This window comes from Hemiscyllium ocellatum, chromosome 10 (assembly GCF_020745735.1).
Source record: "Hemiscyllium ocellatum isolate sHemOce1 chromosome 10, sHemOce1.pat.X.cur, whole genome shotgun sequence".
NCBI classification, from domain to species: Eukaryota; Metazoa; Chordata; class Chondrichthyes; order Orectolobiformes; family Hemiscylliidae; genus Hemiscyllium; species Hemiscyllium ocellatum.
The window spans coordinates 6,723,649-6,745,121 of record NC_083410.1 but is presented as its reverse complement, the minus strand read 5'-3'; the positions used below and the strand labels follow the sequence as shown (position 1 = coordinate 6,745,121).

The window sequence follows — 21,473 nt, the reverse complement described above, 5'->3', positions numbered from 1 at the left end:
TCATCTCATCAACCTGTCTGATGGACAATCCCGAGCTTCTTGCTAAAGTTCCTTCAGCTGCACCTCCCAAACTCTGCACTCTCCGTCACTTGGAAAGTCAAGGGTAGCAGTTGCAAGAAAACATGATTATTTCCAAGTACTCCTCCAAGTTCCACGCTCCCCTGAATTGGACATGTATTCTCATTCCTCCACTGTCGGTAGATCAAATTCCCAGACCTCTCTATAACAGCACGAGGCAGGAATGTCACCAGCTGAACTGCAGAGGTTTCAGAAAATGGCCCGTCACCATTTCCTCAAGGGTGGTTAGGAAATGGATAGTAAATACTCGCCTCGTCATCAACACCCATGTCCAGAGAATGAATCTTAATTACAGGATCTACAATTAGGTAAAGACAGATTTCCTACAACTAAAACATGCTCTAAATTGTTTAAATTCATTGAGTTGCTTAAAATAAACTTCTGGATTCACATAAGTACATTATATTATCTGTTTATTTATATTGATGACATTACCACTTAACCATTTTCTCTTGAAATGTATGTATTATTATTTTCTACAACCCTTCTTATAGTGCTGTACACAACTATTATGGTGTAGAAGGAGGCCATTCAGCCTATTGTGCCTGTACTGGTAGCATTGCAGCTGTACAATTTGTTCCCAATAATTACCTGGAGAAATAGGATGATATTGATAGATCATTTTTCGGAGATGCCAATGTTGTACCGGGATGCACAAAGTTAAAAATCACACAACACCAGGTTGTAGTCCAACAGGTTTAATTGGAAGCACTAGCTTTAGGAACGCTGCTCCTTCATCAGGTGGTTGTCAATTCGGAGCAGTGCTCCGGAAGCTAGTGCTTCCAAATAAACCTGTTGGACTATAACCTGGCGTTGTGAGATTTTTTAACTTGATCGATCATTTAGTGGTATTAAAAAGATTATTCATCCCAAATTTCTGAATTGCCTTCTCCCGGTACATTTCATTTATGCTTTGTCATTTTGCTGCTCTCCCTTTGCAATTATTGAGGTGACTGACACCAACTCAAAAATGTTCTCACATTGGGACACCTCTATTTTAAACCATGCACCGGAGCCCACAATTAGTTTGCACAGCACAGCAGGCACACTGCCCCTTCATTTTTCCCACTATAATGTTCATTCCATGCCCCTCCCACTTTCACAGAAGCCAAAATTGCTCCACACCTATAAGATCAGAAATCTATCCATATTCATTCTGAACATTTCCATGAGTTAAGCCCTAAACTAAGAAGGCTCAACAATTGGTAATCTCTGTAATTTCACGATCAATTAAAACATCCCAGTTTATAGTCCAGGGCTGCAGCCCAACTAACTGAAAGCAGGCCAAAAATTGGAATTTGGGCTGTATTATTGGGTATGGCTCAATGCAAAGGAATGTTGACATTGACTATTTTGCCTCATTAGTCAGAATTTGTTATTTTAAACTTGATAGAGACAGCAAGGTAATTAACTTGCTCTTGTGAAGTAAACATCACTTTGGCCTAACACTGGTTATTTTCCGGATCAATTTTCAACCAAAGGCTTTCCATACCTGCTTCCCCTCTGCCCGTATCTGTCTCCTGCTTCCCAAAGAAATCTGCCGGTTCCACGTTCACACAGGCATGATGGAAGTATTCAGTCAGCACACTGCTATTTAACACAGGTAACCTAAGACGACCTGTTCCCTCTCAACATTTTAATGGTGTAAATTGTCATCAAATGTGAAAAAAAGCACATAATTGAACTGCTTGCTATTCTGTTGGGCCCATCAAGTCTGTACTGCCAAAGTTCCACTAAATCTACAATCATCCCACTTTCCTGCACTGAGTCCATAGCCTCCAATGTTACAATAGTTCAATTGCTTATCCAAGTGCTTTATTAAGGCTGTGAACTTCGTATCTCAATTACTGTCCCAGGCAGTGCACTCCAGACTCCACCACCCTCTGGGTGAAAGTGGTTTTCTGCAATTGCCCTTTGAATCTCCAGCCTTTCTCTTTAAAATTAAGCCCCCTTGTTATTATCCCTTCAACTTAGGGGAACAAGTTGTTTTTTAATTCACCCTGTCCATGTCCCTCATAAACCTATAGCCAAGGTAAGAATCCTAGTCCAAACCCTAACCACAGTACAGTCTTGGCATCGTAAAACCACCCAACAGTAGGCAGCAGATTGAAAATTGATTGGTCCATTTTGACTGCTTGAATCAACAGGGAATTATAAATACTTGCAAACCAAAGGAATTGGAAGACTAAAGGGGCAGTCAGATGAATTAGAAATCTCTTTCCAAGAGCTAGTACAGGAACAATGGGCTGAGTGGATTCTTTTGCTGCAATCTGATTCTCTACACAGCGTTTGCTAAAATCAAGTCCTCAAACGTTATTTCATACCTGGCCCCTTTACACTGTTACAGAGATTCGTGCTCAGGTCATCAACAATTTCATTGAGTAAAGCAAAATCAGCAACGGTGTACACATGAATGCTGTCTGGGTCAGTCGCAATCTGCTTCAATTCGGCTTCATCCGCATTCTTAATACCTAAGGAAGAACATCATACTAGATAACAGTGAATACTCAAGAAAGTGGCACAGTCGTACAGCCACCAGTCTAGCAATCCAATGCCCAGGCCATTGTTCTGCAGTCTGGCTTCAGAGATAGTTACCACAGCTCAGTGTTCAGAGCAGAATTGCATATCTAACTTAAACACTAAAGTTAACAAACTATGATTTTTACTACCTCTTCAAAGAATGCCACTGCAAAGTCACTTTATTAAAAGTAATACTGCAGCTATAACCATTATTGATACATATGGTAACAATGTGGTTATTACTAATCTAACAAAGCAGAGGATGCAAGCCTGGGTCCCACCATAGACATTTGAGAAATCAAACTTAGTTTATTTGAAAAATAGAAAAAGACCTTTGGTATCAGTAAAAGTGTCAGCTTATCATAAAAAGCCAAGTGGTTAGCTATACTTTAGGAAAGAATGTTAGACTTGAATGGTGATATCACCTTAGTTGTTTGAGCTTAGAGAATCTGCTGCTCTGCCCAAGTTATGTTCAATACCTTGACTGCCTTCGCTTCTTTCCAGTTTCCCACACTGTTTCACACCATGCCAACTCACCAACAGCATACAGCTCCACTCCCATGTTGCGCAAAGTATCGGAGGGAACACCAACATCATCTTGCGACTTGCCATCAGTGATGAGGACACCAATCTTACGTGCGTTCGGACGAGCACCAGCATCAGTATTGAAGTTGTTTTGCAATATGTGGTTGAGAGCCATGCCTGAGAATAACAGTGAGAAAATAAGGTAAAAACAGGCAACTTGCATCAATCATTGAAGGAGGGTTACTTGAGAAGTAAACTGAGAGTGGGAATTGGATGAAAGCTTTGGCAAAAGGTGTTCTCTGCTCTGAGTTACGAGGTGAGAGAGATTGGAACATGGGTGCAGAAAAATGATCAATAGTCATTGGGAGAATTCATGGCTGCACAGACAGATCACCATCCTCACTTGTGCTATACTCTGGTCAGTCATTACAAGCTAAGGCTGCCAATATTGCCTTGATGTGCACTGGGTTGGACAGTATGGCTCCTCCCTTTTCGTGCAGCATTGCAGCAAAGGTATTCTGAACACATGACAAACCCCTGAGAAAGCACCTTCCAAACCCATGACCACTGCCATCTAGAAGGACAAGGGCAGCAGATACCAGTACCTGTAAGTTTCCCTCCATTCACCATCCTGAGGTGAAAGTATATCGCTGTCCCTTCAGTGTTGCTGGGTCAAAATTGTGGAACTCCGTCCCTAAAGACATTGTTGCCCATGGACTGGCAGCGATTCAAGAAGGCAGCTTTCCATTGCCTACTCAAGGACAACGATGGATGGGCAATAGATGCTGGCGCAGCCAGAGACACTACATCCCACAAGTGAATTTTTTAAAAGGTAAAGATCATGGGAAACCACCTGAGCTTGGTAGAATTGTAAGCTATAAAGAAGACAGTGTGGTAATCAAAAAGGACATAGCGTGGTTGGGGGTGTAGAAGGGGAGGTGGTAGATGAGGTTCATGCAGAGAGTGTAAGGAGATGTACTTTGGTCAGAAAAACATGGAAAGGTAAAATGAAATATGGAGTTCACTTACAAATTGGGGAGGGCACATCAATTATCCGAATTTCGGATTCTCCAAACATGTCTCAGGGTCCTGTAAATGCTTCTTTTGTTTATGATCAGATCAGTAATCCAAACAATCAGTTATCTGAGCAATCTGTTATCCGAACAATCAGTTATCCAAACAACTTGTTATCTGAACAATCTGATATTCGAACAATCAGTTATCTTAACAAAATACTCCCCGCCCGTCTCATTCAAATAACTGAGGTTGTTCTGTATATGTGTACAGATCATTGAAGGTAGCAGAATAGGTAGAGAGAGCAGTGAGTAACACACAGTTTCAATGGAAGAGCAAGAAGGTGATGTTCAACTTGTTTAAGACATTTGGGAGACCTCAGCAGGAGTATTGTGTACAATCCTGGGCGTCACATTATAGGAAGGACGTGAATGCACTAGAGAGTGTCGAAGCAGTGATTCTGTGATAGCTAGTCTTCACTCATGACTGGTTCAAGTCACAATCTGCTACAAACCGGCTGCGATTTCACTGAAGGGCAACACAGTCTCAAAAGGCTGAACGGCCAGTGTTTCCAAAAGATCACCCAGATCCACAGGGTAAAACAGCCTACCTGTCAAGGTGTTGCCCCCTTTGTAAGGTAGACCCGCTACAGCATCGAGTAAGCTCTTCTTGTCCCTGTGCTGATTAAGGTTCCATTCGGTCCTTGGGTCTCCGCTGTACTGGGCCAGACCTAAGGACATTCAGACGATGCAGTGAGCCACGTCAATTTATTTTGTTGCTTGAGGAAATGAAATAGCAAATTGACAGAATCAAGGAGGACTCTGTGAGAACTCACCAAACTGTACTCTTCTGGGACCAATGTCGAAGACTTGAACCAGCTTGGAGATGAAATTTCTGATCTGTCGGAAATTAAGTCGCCCGATACTCCAAGATCCATCCACAAGCAGCACGATGTCAGCAGCTGCCCTAGTGGTACACTGCAGCCCTGTCACAGTGAAAAACAGTTACTATAAAGAACAAACCCCCAGCGTAAACTTCAGAAGAAGAAAAATGTGCACATTATGCAGCAGATACTTTTATTCAGGAATGAAATGTATAAATCAACAAAACATAAAGACAATTTGCATTAGAATATGGTTAAGCAACGCAAGAAAACCAGGGTGAAATTTGTTGTTATGCTCACCTTTGCAATTAACATCAAGAAATCTCTATTGACCATGGGAATAAAATTAGAGTTATAATTGACATTGTTTTTGTGACAAGAGTTCAACGTATTTTTTGCCACTTCTGCCACACAATGCCATCACATATAAGTGGTCACAATGATGCTTGTTGTGACATTTCACATCATTGTATCACTTACATTTAAGCAGATCAGGAAAAAAATCTTAGAGACTACCTTTTAAAGCTGAAACATATTGGACAGTGGTGAATTGGTACATGGTAATCCTAGCTTAGGGCTACAGATGTTACCATTCTAAAAATAACATTCAATTTCAATTTTTGAATTGGAAATTGAAGTAATAAAGAATTATTTATGTGTTGCTCCAATTGGTAAAGCAGAGTGTCATGCAATACTACAAAATTATTATAAATCCATTGTCAAATATAATATTCCTCATTTACAGCACCCTAACTATACTCCCTAACTTGGATTACCATCTTCCTCACCAGTTCATTTTGAATAAGGAATATTACATTAGGTTAAATACTGTTTCCTTAATGCTGAAAATCACCCAATGTTTTTGAAGGTCCTTCAAATTCAAAAACAAGCAGGCATTGTATCCAATTCCAAACCAAATGCTGTAAAAACATAAAAGTAAATAAAAGGGATGATACTGTCAGTCAAACACTCAATTCTAACAAATCCAACAGCAGGTTGGTTAATATTGTCACATATAAGTGCTCATGATTTTGGAAAGAGAACACGCAGCACATAAACAGTTCCTAGGTTTCACAATCTCAATAATTCACATAAACAAACTGAAATATAGATCAACTCCCCTCAACTGGAGGCACAAATCTCCAGAATTTGAGGCTAATATGTGAAGGATTGCATTGCAGAAACACCAAAGATGACAAGACACAGAGAAGGTTTGAGAGGAATTTTTATTTAAATGTGTAAAGTGCTTGCGTATGTTCCAACAATTTTTTTTGCTGTTTTCGTGACAATCCACGCAATTGCTGCTTACAGGACATTGCAATCCTCCCAGCATTTGGCCTCATTTGTACCCGTCTTGGAAATTTCAAAAAAACATCCACTCCATCACTTCATAAGTTTCTTCTGTGCTCATGTCCGATTCCTGCTTTCAATGGCTGGAATATTGTAAGCAGGTACATAGTGCTAGCTGCAAAATCAAAAGGGAACGGGAGTGGAGGAAGGTCGTCTTCTGCGTAAATGTCAAAATTGAAAATGTTACTGCTTCACAAAGGAATAAATAACCATTAATCAGAATCTCTGATCCATGTGCAATTTATAGACTGTCCATGCTCATTACTGGGAAGAAAAAGAACAAATTTATATTTTAAAGCAGTAAAGGCATCTTAAAGTGTGTACAGAGAACTGAAAAATAGCTGCAGTGGTAAATTCTGCAACAGTTACAGCATACTTACTCGTGTCCCATGCAAGCATTGAGTACACTCATTCTGCCTACTTCCATGTGTTACATCAATTAATTGAAAATAAACAGGTTAATGTCTAAATGTAAAGGAATCGGAGAAGACAGGAACAGGGAAAAATTCAACACTTTGAAGGTTGAATATTCTACTGTTCTGAGTGGGATTTCCAAGATCTATATTCAAATGAATCTATCATACTTAAATTATAGTTTTAATCATTAAGCCCCGAATCTGTCCATCTGTCAGAGACATTCTTCCAAAATTAAAAGCAAATGTCCGAAGTGGGATATTGTTTCTTTGGAATGTTTGCATATAATAACATTTCAGTGTGAGGCGAATAGTTACATTTAATGGCAAGGAAACTGAAAGGGGGTTTAAGCTTTTGCAGTTTGTGGCTGAATGAGCTACCACCTCTTCCTGCCCAAAATTTAAAAGCCTCACTGTTTGAAATGCCTGACATACACTGAGAATGTTTTCTCATCCTATTTGTATGAGAGTTTAGAAGACCATTGGCTTCATGAGAATTCTTTGGGATCACCTGCTGTTCAGTGCAGTATTGTGAGACCTTTTATTTGCTGCTGTATGTTTAGGATTGCAATGGGCAATTCTACTAAAGCAAAATAATTGCTGAAATACAACATGATGCAATGCCACTGCTACGAAATATTCGTAATATTATCTATGAGCATCACAGTTGGTGTGATCTGGTAGAACATAATGAAGTTATTTTTTTAGCAGAGAGAAACAAGTGGTGGTAAGTTTAAACTTCAAACTCAGGAGGGGTGTAGGTTCAGAAGGAGAACCCTTGAAAGAACCCACGCTGTTGGCATCACTCTGCATTACAAACCGGCCATCCAGCCAAATGAGCTAACCAAATCCGATAGCATGGTTTGTGTGAATGTAATTTGACTTTGATACTCTGAGGCAATTAGTTTTGGCAACTAGTTTTGCAGCTATCTTATTGCCACTTTAGAACTGTTGGGTCTACTGTTTAAATGCAGAATTGAGTCATTAAGTTAGATTTAGTGGAAACATTTATGCAGAAATTTACCTCTGCATAGACATTCACATCTGCATTGATAGAGTGCAGAGGGGAGATTCATATGAGTGCATTAAATGTTCATAACAGGACAAAATTTGAATCCCAGTCTGAGGAAATTCAATTCATATGCACACACTATGTTCTACTTTTATTGCTTTAATCTCACAAATGACAATTTGAGTTTTTTGGACTGATGGTGCTCGGGCACTCCCCCTGCAGGCAATACCAAGGGTGACAGCAGCACTCTAGTGATTAACAAAGGCGCAACTGGTCCAATAACCGTGGCTGAGAGCCCCCTTTTAAATTGGTTTCCTGAGAGTTGGGTCATTAGCTGTATTTTCAGGACTTAACCCTTGCCCAAACCCTTCTTATCCCAAATTCCAGTGGGTGGTGAGTGAACATGTGCTGAAATTTCCCAGCAAATTGTTTATGCTAATGGAATATAAATAGATGGTTGAGCAGTAGGATTAAGATTGCAGGATTAGGACTTTGGAAGAATCGAGAAGGAAGTTTAAGACAAGTATGAATGTGGATCAACTTTTACATTTTCTTAATATCCTGTTTAGCTGTAAATACTCCTCAAAATAACACCAAGCAATTGTCATGCAATATGTCCATAAATAATAGAACATAAGCCTTAGAAGCAGGTGTAGGCTATTCATCCCATCATGATTGTTCCTCCAAGGATGATCTCATGGTGTCAGCTCCACTTTCTATTCTGCCTCCCATAAGCCTTGATTCCTAAGTCAAACAGAAATCTATCTAAACAGCCTTAACATGGCTTTCTGCGTGGAGAATCATGGCTCACAAAACTTGATTGCGATTTTTGAAGAAGTAACAAAGAGGATTGATGAGGGCAGATTAGTAGATGTGATCTATATGGACTTCAGTAAGGCATTTGACAAGGTTCCCCATGGGAGACTGGTTAGCAAGGTTAGATCTCACAGAATACAGGGAGAACTAGCCATTTGGATACAGAACTGGCTCAAAGACAGAAGACAGAGGGTGGTGGTGGAGGGTTGTTTTTCAGACTGGAGGCCTGTGACCAGTGGAGTGCCACAAGGATCGGTGCTGGGTCCACTACTTTTTGTCATTTACATAATTGATTTGGATGTGAGCATAAGAAGCATAGTTAGTAAGTTTGCAGATGACACCAAAATTGGAGGTGTAGTGGATAGCGAAGAGGATTACCTCGGATTACAGATGTGCCAATCAGCTAAGAAATGGCAGATGGAGTTTAATTCAGATAAATGCGAAGTTCTGCATTTTGGGAAAGCAAATCTGAGCAGGACTTATGCACTTAATGGTAAGTTCCTCAGGATTGTTGCTGAACAAAGAAACCTTGGAGTGCAGGTTCATAGCGCCTTGAAAGTGGAGTCACAGATAGATATGATAGTGAAGAAGGTGTTTGGTATGCTTTCCTTTTTTGGTCAGAGTATTGAGTACAGGAGTTGGGAGGTCATACTGCTGCTGTACAGGACATTGGTTAGGCCACTGTTAGAACACTGCTTGCAATTCTGGTCTCCTCCCTATCGGAGAGATGTTGTGAAACTTGAAAGGGTTCAGAAAAGATTTACAAGCATTTTGCCAGAGTTGGAGGATTTGAGCTATAGGGAGAGGCTGAACAGGCTGGGGCTGTTTTCCCTGGAGCATCGGAGACTATGGGGTGACCTTATAGATGTTTACAAAATTATGACGGGCATGGATAGGGTAAATAGACAAAGTCTTTTCCCTGGTGTCGGAGAGTCCAGAACTAGAGGTCATAGGTTTAAGGTGAGAGGGGAAAGATATAAAAGAGACCTAAGGGGCAACTATTTTACGCAGAGGGTGGTACATGCATGGAATGAGCTGCTAGAGGAAGTCGTAGAGGCTAGTACAATTGCAACAATTAAAAGGCATTTGGATGAGTATATGAATAGGAAGGGTTTGGAGGGATATGGGCCGGGTGCTGGCAGGTGGGACTAGGTTGGGTTGGGATATCTGGTCAGCATGGATGGGTTGGACCGTAGGGTCTGTTTCTGTGCTGTACATCTCTATGACTTTATGACTCTATGACTCAGTCTGTACTGTTTTCTGGGGAAAACAGTGCTATACCTGCTTACTAACTTGTTGCGAATTTGTGTACCCAGACCACCGGATCCTTCAGGACCACCAGATTCTGCAATCTTCCTCCATTAAACAATATACGACCAAAGTTCACCAGTTCCCACTGCTATTATACTCCATCTGCTGTTTTGTTGCGTATTCACTTGGCCAGTCCATATCCACTTTCAGACCCTCTAACGCCCCTGACAATGACAAAAGCAGAGAATGCAAATAATGCTCAGCAGGTCTGGGAGCATCTGTGGAGAGAGAAACGGAGTTAATATTTCAAGTCCTGTTTGAGTCTCACTCAGAACATCTCTCCGCAGATGCTGCCAGACCTGCTGAGTTTCTCCAGTCTTCTCTGTGTTTGCTTTACTTTTACTTGCTTACCGATCTTGGCTTCCTTGGCAAATTGAACTGCTGTGCTTTCAGTTTCCACATCCAGGCCATTGGTACAGAGTGTAAATATTTGAAGTGCCAGCACCCTTACCTGTGGCATTCACATAATTATAGCTTGCTAATCCAAAATAAAGATGTGAGTGTCATTACTGACTGCTTCCTGTTCACTAACTGGTAGTTAACTAATAAATCCTTTATCGGTGTTCCCCTTTCTCCCATAGCCTTTCATGGGAGCTTGTCAAATGACTTTTGGAAACTGATATGCAATGATCCATATCTAGTTTTTTTAAAATTCCCCATTATCCATCTACCTTGCTACTCATCAAATTATCTATTTACAAAAAGAACTTTTTAAAAATTCCAATGTTAAATTCTTAAAAGTTTTTGAGGTGATGTCAATTGTAAAATTTAAGCTGATATTGATAGTTTTTTTGTCAGTTATGGTTATTATGGAACCAATAGAGTTGAGATTCAGGTCAGCTGTGATATAATTTTATGGCAGTTCAGATTTTCAAGGGAGGTGTTGTGGTGCACTGGGTAGTGGCCTGACTCTCAGCTAGAAGTTCCAGGCTCGAGTCCCACTTGAGGATCTGATGGCCACTGATGGTATGTTTAGAACTTACAAGTGCATTATGTATTTGTAAATCCTTGCAAGATACCTAAGGGAGATTGAGAACGGTGTGTGGTCAGTGACACTTGACATATCTGACTTTCACCAGCAAAAACGAGCAATAAATCACTGACTTAAGCATGTGTTGTGTCTGCCCCATCCACCTTAAGGTGCAGGAGGTTTTCTAAGTCAGGTTTGGGTGACTGAATGGGCTCCTTATGTTCCCATTAGTGCCAATATCTAAGATGTCACTGATTTGGAGAGAAGCTTCATGTTAAGTCACTGATCAATCAGTAAACATGTTACCTGGTGGTCCCAGAGGTTTCTCTAATGCTTCATCTGAGAGGGTTGTCTGTTCCTCCCCATACAGTGGCAAACTTTCTCCACCATCAAACATTCCAGAAACAGCCACTTTATAGGTGGTGCCAGCTCTGGAAATAAAACACAATTTAACACGATCATTCATATCAAAATGTTCATCTTGCAATCAAATAGATCATTTAATTATGAGAAAAACCTGTGGCCAGTTGTTAATAATTCCAAGAGGGTATGAGAAAAAAAAATTGTTTACAAGGTAGTCACTCCCTCAACTGTATTCCCAATTTATCACAAAAAAAGAAATTGCTAGAGAAAGTCAGCAGGTCTGACAGCATTTGTGGACAGGCAAACAGAATTATTGTTTCAAAAACCAAAAGAGAAAATGCTGGAAAATCTCAGCAGGTCTGGCAGCATCTATGAGGAAAGAAAAGGGCCAACGTTTCAAATCTAACTGACCCTTTGTCAAAGCTGTTTCGGGTCTGGTGACTCTACTTCAGAACTCAGCATTTATCATCCTTCTGTAGAGACATTGCTGGTCTAAAACATTCCGAACATAGAGCAGTGGAGCACAGGTTCTGGCCCTTCAGCCTACCATGCATATACCAACCAGATGCCATTCTAAACTAATCCTTTCTGCCTGCACATGATCCTTATCCCTCTATTCTCTGCTTGTTCATGCATCTGTCAAGATGCCTCTTAAACATTGCTATTGTATCTGCATCTAATCCCTCCCCTGGCAGTGACTTGCAGCTAACTAACAGCCTCTGTATAAAAAACTTGCCTTGCATATCTCATTTAAACTTTCCCCCTCTCATTTTAAATTTATGTCCCCTAGAGGTTGACATTCTATGCTTTGGAAAAGACTCTGACTATCTACCCTATCCATGCCTCTCATAATTTTATAGCAGTCACCCATCAGCTTCTGATGCTCTTGTGAAAACAATCTGAGTTTGTCTAACCTTTCCATACAGCTAATACAATCCAATCCACTCTCACATCCTGGTAAACCTCTTTTGGCCCTTTCCAAAGCCTCCACATCCTTCCTATAGTGTGGCGACCCAAAACTACCTCAATTTCTCTCACAGCAGCTTGGAATGAGTTTGGCGGGAGTACTTTAAGTGAGGTTTCCGACAAGCCGCGACCCCATCTACTCTTCCTCTACCACCATTACTTCTGCCTCCATCCCCTTTTATCTCTGATCTCCCCTTCCAGCTGCTCATAGGACTTCTCAGAGTTTGAGGGCATTTCACCAGAGCACTATTGAACAAACCTTATCTTGTGCCACACAGGGAGACATAGGGAAAGGACTAGTCGGTGTGAATTTTGAAAGAATTAACTTAATGGAGGAGAGAGATATAGAAAGGTTTAGGGAGAGAATTTCAGAGCTTGGGATTCAGAAAGCTGAAGGCATAAGTGCTAACAATCCAGTTACAAAACTTAGGGACGCACAAGCTGCCAGAACGGAAGAAGATATCCTGGAGGTTGTACAATGTTAAAAGTCACACTTCACCAGGTTATAGTCCAACAGGTTTAATTGGAAGCACTAGCTTTCGGAGCGTCGTTCCATTAGGTGGCCCACAACCACCTGGTGAAGGAGCGCCACTCCGAAAGCTAGTGCTTCCAATTAAACCTGTTGGACTATAACCTGGTGTTGTGTGATTTTTAACTTTGTTCACCCCAGTCCAACACCGGCACCTCCAAATCCTGGAGGTTGAGGTGGGTGGGTTTTTGTGCAGAGGGATGGTGAGGCTGATGAAGGTTGAGGCCATTTGAACGCAACTATGAAAATGTTAAATCTGAGTCGCTGGCAATTACAGGGAGCAGTATAAAGGCTATCAGTTTGGGGGGGGTGGGTGGTATTGCGAGCAGAAGATTGCAGGTTTGAGTCTGGATGCGACTGCTGTTGAAGTAACATTCAAGACCATGGATCTGGTGTGGGACAGTGGAACTACTGTGTATTTTTGTCAGTGCAGACTTAATAGGCCGAGGAGTCCCTTCTGTACTGTGTGATTCTGAATTCCAGATGATCTCAGGTTTCTGGAGGATGAAAAGTGCAGCCAGGAGAATGTTGGAATGGCGGAAGCTGGAAGTGACACGGTCATGGATGAAGCTTCAGCAGCAAATGACCTCAGGGGTAGAAAGGGGAACTTTGAGGAAGGAAACGGGCAATTGTGGCACTGGACAGTGCATGCAGTCTTGAACTCAGCTTAGAGTCAAATAGGAACAGATTGACAAAACGTAGAGCAAAAGGAATCATTCTGTCAGAACCAGATGGTTAGCAAAGCTTCAGCTGGAAGACAGGCTTTCCACCGAGCTGTTATATATGGAGAACATAACGACAATATGATACAATATTCTACAGGCATTCTGTATGTGGCTGTTTTTAATAACACTGAGTGCCTTTGATTGACAAACTATTCCAAATGGTTGCAATCAAAACACATTAAATAAATGTTTAAATATGATAACTCCCTCATGAGCATCAAAATTTGTTTCAGTCTTTACCTTCCCCACTCGAACTGGTAACATAGTTTAGCAAATATATGGAACACTGATATCTAATTGTACCAATGGGAGGTGACTCAACTCTAAAGAAATTTGAGTTAAAACAAAACTTAAAGGATGAAGCTAAAATAAATATGAAAACAGTGACATCATGGTTTAATGGAAAACAGATAAAGCAACCACCAGGCATTTTCTGCAGAATAAAAAGAGAGGGTAGTTATCAATGGTTATCGAGTGGGGATAAGTGGTCAACCAGTAATCATTTCTCTTGGCCCAGGGACCCTTGTGTTCAGGTGAAATGACAACCAAAAGCTGGCAGAAAGACAATTCGGTCAACCAGAGAGTAATGAAAAGAAGATGTTTGCAGCAAAGAGAGTAATGCAAAGCAGCCACCACATTTCCCAAACTGGGCTGTAATCATTCTTTCATCACTGTCACTTCTTCCAAGTCAGTAATGATGATTCTATTCGGTTTCAGTTCACTGCTGCTGTTTTATTATGAGTAAGAAGAGAAAAGAAACCATATTTTCAAAGTCTCTGATCTCACCAGGGCTCCCTGCCCTTTTGTGAGGTCAGGCAATGATCTCAATTACCCCACAATCAGAATACTTTCCAAGAATCAACACTGAAATCCCAAACTTGGGAATGTCACCTCTCCTTACTTTATCTCAGTCTCCCCTTCTACCCTCTTCCAAGCTCAGTGGACATCTGCCCTTGGCTCTTCACCCAGAATTCTTCATACAAATAACATTTAATACAGCAAATTACAAAAGGTTCAGCCTTTCTCCTTCCAATAGTACACATTTGGAAGAGCTTAAATGGCCGAACTTTAAAAACAAAAGATGCATAAAAATTTAGAGTTCTGCATGATTAAGCAGGAGTCGCCTGAGACCTCTGACAATGCATAAATGAATCCTTAAACTTATTGAGGCAAATCAACACATCATTTCTCAGTAGCTTGTTTTTACTTCCATTTGAACCACCAATTTTCAAAACTTGGCCCATCAAGATTGGGCCATAAATCCAGCCATCAATGTACTACAAAGGGACAGATATCAGAAAATCAGCAGGCAGACATCATCTCATGGACAGATCAATAGATTTACATGTGAAATAATAGATAAATGGCAGAGAGTTGTGGGCTGGAATGTATTCACGAGGTTGAGGATGTTTAACAGGGAGGCAATGAACTGTGGTATCATCACTGGATTATCAATTCAGAAACCCAGGTAATGTTCTGGGGACCTGGGTTCATGGTCCTAACATGGTAGATGGTGGAATTTGAAATCAAGAATTAAGAGTATAATGATGACCATGAGTTGATTGCTGGCGAAAAGGCCCACCTGACTCATTAATGTTCTTCTGGGAAGGAAACTGCCATCATTATCCGGTCTGGTCTACATGTGACTCCAGACCCACAGCAATGTAGTTAACTCTTAAATGTCCTCTGGGGCAATTAAGGATGGACAATAAACATTGCCCTAGTCAGAGACAACACTCTCCCATGAATTAATTTTAAAAAACTAAATGCAGCAGAGTATATCCAAAACTGAGTACCCCAGGATAGAATACCTCCACTAGCAGACATGACATTTTACATGGGTAATCTTCATTTTAAGTAGTTAGCTCCACAAACATGGAAACTATAAAAATAAAGTTAGACTGCCAGAGCATTCCCCTCTCGTCCCCAAAGTCTCAGTGTAAAAGCTTCAGAAATCTTAGAAGAACAGGGTAAACAGTATCCCATTTTTCCAGGAGTTGTGTTATTCTCCTGACAGAGACATGCAAGATGAGCAGGAGAATCCCAAAGGATTCCACGTGGCTTCAAAATTGGGAATTAATTCCATTTCTGAGCTCTTAGTTAACAATTCCCAATCTTGAACCCCACTTAACCTGAAGATGGCACAAGCTGGGGTGGGAGCTAAAGTCTAAATTGGACCAAGACATACAATGGCTTACAGTGCAACTGGCTCCAGTTATTGTGTTTCACACAGAAATGAAGTTACAAAACTTAGTCAGGAAATGCATGGAGAAATCCTCCTGCATGGAGTTGAGCATGAAACTTCAAACTTATTGGGATAAAACAGGACAGTCTCCCATTTGAATTTGAGTGCAAACATTTAGTTGGGAGTCCAAGGATGCTTGGAACCTATAGTGGGGTCCAACACTTGATATGAGCTAGTGCTCCCAACAATGTACCCTGTGGAATATAGGACTGGCCACACCATCAACCCAACCAGCCCACTTTTCACCTCTCTGAGTCTTTCAGACATACTACTGGGTGACAGGACTCAAAATTGAACCAAATAATCTAAACACAACATTAATTTAAGAGAAAATCCACAGTACAAACCATTCCCACATCAAAATAATCAAACATTATTCTCAGATGCACTGGAATCAAGCCATCAAGGGAGTTAGTGGCATGATGGTAATGTTACTCAGCTAGTGATTCAGACTGCCCCAGTATTCTGGGGAATATGAGTTCACATGCCACCATGGTAAAATAGGAATTTGACAAAAATGAAGAATTGAAAAAGAAATTTAATCAACCTGTTCAGAGATGTTGTTATGACACACTTCTGTCATGGGTAGGACTTCATAGCTCTGAGGTAGGGACACTGCCATTGAACTGCATGAGCCCAAATGTGGAATTAAACAGTAGCCATTTACTCAATGTTAGCTTTTGCTGCAACAAATGCCTTTAAGGAAGAAAATCTGCCATCCTTACCCAGGCCCACAGCAAGGGAATTCACTCTGAAATAGCCAAACAAGTAGTTCAGTTCTAGAGCAATTAGTGATGGACAATAAATGCTCAGCGAGCCAGCGGTGTTCACATTCACATGAATGTATTTTTAAAAAAAGATAGGGCCTTATTAAAACAATGTATAGTCACCCTGAGCATGTGGTCCCTGTTACATCCTGGTGGAGGGACACAAAGGAAACCAGTCTTCCTCACTGACATGCATCTTGATTACTTTCATCTATTTCTGGCAGGAAGCTACAACCTGTCATTGGTGACTGCTCTATAAAGTCAGCAAAATCAAAAGAGGGGATCTCAAGATCATAATTCAACCTCTCAACTAAACATATTTCCAGATTTTCTCTAGTAGATGGTAATTAGTCTATGAAGGACCACAGGCATCTTCCTGGAGGGGTATTACTGGCGGAATGAATTCTTCCTTATCTCAGTTCCAAAAGGTCATCCCTTTCCAAACAAAGAATGGGAGGAAGCCAGGAGCAATCTTCCATGATTAATAAGCTCAGGATTAAACTGGCTATGCTCACATCATTCTAAAGTATACTCTAGCAAGAAGATATAGGAGAATAATTAGGCCATTCAGCCCATCAGGTCTTCACCATTATTCGATCATAACTGATATGTTTTTCAACCCCATTCTCCTGCCTTTTCCACTTAATTTTTGATCCCTTTACTAATCAAGAATTCATCTTGCTTAAATACACTCAATGACTTGACCTCCACAGTCTTCTGTGGCAACACATTCCACAGGGTGACATGGTGGGTCAGTGGTTAGCACTGCAGCTAGAGACCCAGGTTCAATCTCATCCTTGGGTGAGCTTTCTCCAGGTGATCTGATTTCCTCCATTTGTCCAAGGAAATGCAGGTTGGATGGATTGGCCATGCTAAATTGCTCATAGTGTCTAGGATAGGTGGGTAGAGATGGGGTGCTCTTCAGAGGGTCAGTGTGGACTGGATGGGCCAAATGACCTCTATGTGAACTGCATGACGTTCACCACCCTCTAGCTGAAGAAATTCCTCCTCACCTCAGTTCACAAGGATTATCTCTTTATAAACAACATTGTGTTTACCTCAACTCTTCCAGTACCACGGTTGTATCATATGGCCCCAGTACCATTTCTCCCTGTTGTTCTTCTCTTCCCCTGGGATGGTAGATGACCTTATATCCTGTGACTTCCCCTGGGGATGGGTCCCAGGTGACTCTGAAGCTTGACCGGGCAGGTTCGGAAGTTTGTAAGTTTTGTGGAGGTTTGTATGGAGAGGCTGTTGAAGAGTGGGAAACGATCCAGTGTTAATGACAGTGTGTCATCACAAACATTACTGAATGCAACACATTAAAGCAATTTACTAAATATCAGCATATTAAAATGCAGGCAGGAACAGAACAACACAACTCCCAGCGTGACCCGTATAGTTATGATGTCTTGTCAACACAACACCAGCACTCCCCACCCATCTGGCAGCCTTAGAGAATCTCTCGGGAGAGATAAAAAATCAAACATTAGGCCAGGCCAAGCTATGTTGATAGGTCTGAAGTCAAGTAGTTAAGGGCCTTACAGATGGCCAGGAGAATTGAGGGCAGTGATTTGTTCTCACTGCACTTCAACACAAAAACTGCTATTGGTGACGTCGGATGACAATGTTTAATTGAAGCAGTCATTGCCTATTGTCATGGAAAGGAAAAGGGGAGCAATTAATAAGTACTTAGCAAGATCTCACAAACAGCACTCTGGCAATCTGCATTTCTGTAATATTGACTAACAGATAAATATTGTCCAAGATATCGGCCAGGACATTCTTTTGAATAGTGCCATGGGATCTTCTACATCAAACTGAGAGGTTAAAAATGTGTTGCTGGAAAAGTGCAGCAAGTTAGGCAGCATCAAAGGAGAAGGAGAATCAACGTTTTAGGCATAAGTTTCTCCTTCTCCTTTGATGCTGCCTGACCTGCTGCGCTTTTCCAGCCACACGCTTCTAAGCTCTGATCCCCAGCATGTGTAGTCCTCACTTTCTCCTAGTTGATCAAACTGAGAGGGCAGATTGAGCTACAGTTTAATGTCTCCTCGAGTAACATGTCCCTCATGGTAATGTCAGCCAGGTTGTGCGTTCAAAAGTGCTTGGACTGACACGAGAACACAAGTCTTTAATCGTACCATCACTCAGTTGCCTCAATGCTGCTTTATGAAGCAGATGTTTGCGAACAGTATGGGTTGGATGCCAAACAAGCCGAGATTACAACGAAAGGCCCACCTTCCCAAATCCTGCCTTTAGTTGAGGTTTGGTGACCCTCCGGTTCAACTCACCATCAATTGCCTCTCTCGAATGTGAAAGCTGTCCTCTGGGAAAAAGTAGCACCAATTTCATACTGATATAAAGGTCAATTACTTCTCCCAGAGGGTTGTGAGTCTTTGAAACTTCTTCCCACAGAGAGCTACAGAGGGGAGCAGAGTCCTTGTGCATATTTAAGGCTGAGACAGATAGATTTTTGATCAGCCGACACACCAAGAGTTATGGTAAAAGGGCAGGAAAGTGAGTGCGAGGAATGTCAGATCAGCCATGACCTAAATTACAGGTGCAGTAGACCTGATGGGCAGAATGGCCTACTTCTGTTCCTAATTCTTATGGATTATGATGACTTTATAACTGGCAGAAATCTTAAATATAAGACTTGCTGGTTGGGAATATCTATTCAGAAAGCTTTTAAATCTCAGTTTAGGTAGTTCGGATACTAGCGTCTCACCTGTGGTTCCTTGTCCTGATCTTACTTTCCCTTCTGCCTTTCTGTACATTGGAATCACAGAGATATTGTACGTTGTTTGAGGATTGAGTCGCCTTAGGACAGTGGTGGTCACGTGAGAAGGAATCTTGGTTCCAATGGCCCTTCCTCCTGTGGCTGGTCGGTACGAGAGTCTGTAGTGCAGGATATTGCCTGGAGCTGGTAGCCACCTGACACGGAAACTGTTGACCGTTTCGTCTGATATGGTCAACTTCTTAGCCTCTGGTGTAGCTGTTCAACAGTAGAAGAGAAAGATGTTGGAGTTGATTTTTTTTTGACAAGTCAGTTTGGTTAACTTTTGAAGTGTAGGAATAGAGCCATAGAGGTCTGCAGTACAGAAAAAGGTCCTTTCATCCATCAAGCCTACACCAACTTAACCATTCTAATCCCCTTACCCAGCACATGACCCATAACTTTGTATGGCTTGGCATCACAAGTACACATCTAAATACTTCTTAAATGTAACAAGGGTTGCTACCTCTACACCCTTATAGGCAGTGAGTTTCAGATTCCTACCATCCTCTGGGTTCAAGCATTTTCCCTCACACCTCCACTAAATCTTCTGCCCCTTCCTTAAACCTTTACCCCCTGGTTATTTATCCCTCCATCAAGGGGAAATATCTATCCAATCTATGCCCCTCATAACTTTATACAACTCAGTCATGTCCCCTCTTATTCTGCTCTGTGCCAAGAGAAATAATTCCAGTCTGTTCAATCTCTCTTCATAACTCAAACTATCCAGCCCAGACAACTTCCTGGTAAGTTATTTGTCAGAGCATTCATACAAGAGTTAAGACATCACGGGGCTGTACAAGAGACAGGTAAGGCCACTTTTGCAGTATGGCATACAATTTTGATAGCCCTGCTACAGAAAGTATGCAAAAAAAGATTTACCAGGATGTTACCAAGACTGGAGGGTTTGAGATATGAGGATAGACCGGCACTTTTTTCCCTGGAGTGAAGGACGCTGAGGGGTGATCTTATCAAGGCCTACAAAATCATAAGGGGGATAGATAAGGTAAAAAGCTAAGGTCTTTGCCCTCTAGTTTTGGATTCCCCTACACCGGGGAATAGATTTAAGATGAGAGAGGAAAAATTAAAAAGGGACCTGAGGGACATCTTCTTCACACAGAGATGTATATGTGGAATGAGCTGCTGAGGAGATGCTAGAGGTGAGTACAATTACCATATTTAAAAGGCATCTGAATAGGTACATGGTTAGGAAAGGTTTAGAGGTGCAAAATGCAGGAAAACGATACTCGTTCCGTTTAGGAAAACTGGTTAGCATGGACGAGTCGTTCCGAAGCATCTGTTTCTGTGCTGTAAGACTCTATAAATCTCATCGATACTGGAAATGCAGGGAATTTAGAGAAAAGAGGCAAACAAAATACAAATAGTAAGCTCCCACAGACAATCACAACTAGGTCATCTACTTGCAATTTATTAGGTATGGGATAAAGATTGACTAGGGTACTGGGGTATTTCCACTGCTCTTTCCCAACACAGTGCTGCAGAAGCATTTTACACTGTGCTTGAGAGAGCACACTGAGTCTCTGCTGACATCAGAGCAGAGATGTAAAGCAGACAGCCAACTTGTTATCGCAGATTTTATACAACCGCACAAAATAAGAATCTATTTAAGGTAAATGGATTGCTCTTATCTGCTGAGTAAGTTGATACAGTTAAGTATTAATCATCAAGAAAGTGGACACATCAGGGATGTTCTAAAGTAGGTTATCAGTCAGTGCTAAATTGGTTGATCTTAACCAAATGAGACTCAAATCGTCTCTGGAAGACCTGGCAAAAGGACAGGTCTACCAATGTTGGATAACTATCATAGAATCCCTACAGTGTGGAAACAGGCCATTCAGCCCATCAAGTCTACACCAATCCTCAGAAAAGCATATCACCCAATCTCTGTAGCCCTGCATTTCCCATGGATGACTCACCTCGCCTGCACATCCCTGGACACTAATTGGGAATTTAGCGAGGCCAATCCATCCTAACCCAGACAACTTTGGACAGTGGGAGGAAACCGGAGCACCCAGAGGAAGGCCACACAAACACAGAGGGAATGTGCAAACTGTACACAGACAGTCGCCTGAGGTTGGAATCAAACCTGTATCCCTGGCATTATGAGGTAGCAATACTGACCACTGAGCCACTGTGCTACCCGAGATTGCTATTCAGAAATCCCCTTGTAAGCAGCACTATATACATAC

At 41.5% G+C, this 21,473-nt stretch overlaps 1 protein-coding gene across 1 annotated transcript in view; it reads right to left on the bottom strand.

Annotated features, from left to right (window-relative positions):
- Positions 1-21,473, bottom strand: part of col12a1a (collagen, type XII, alpha 1a) — a 270,018-nt gene that overhangs the window by 177,620 nt on the left and 70,925 nt on the right. Inside the window, exons 14-20 of the mRNA XM_060831214.1 lie at positions 19,216-19,482; positions 17,546-17,738; positions 11,199-11,323; positions 4,973-5,122; positions 4,748-4,867; positions 3,136-3,300; positions 2,403-2,549 (exon numbers count right to left, since the gene is read on the bottom strand). Of these exons, the coding sequence (XP_060687197.1) occupies positions 2,403-2,549; positions 3,136-3,300; positions 4,748-4,867; positions 4,973-5,122; positions 11,199-11,323; positions 17,546-17,738; positions 19,216-19,482 (1,167 nt within the window). The remainder of the gene's footprint in view (positions 1-2,402; positions 2,550-3,135; positions 3,301-4,747; positions 4,868-4,972; positions 5,123-11,198; positions 11,324-17,545; positions 17,739-19,215; positions 19,483-21,473) is intronic.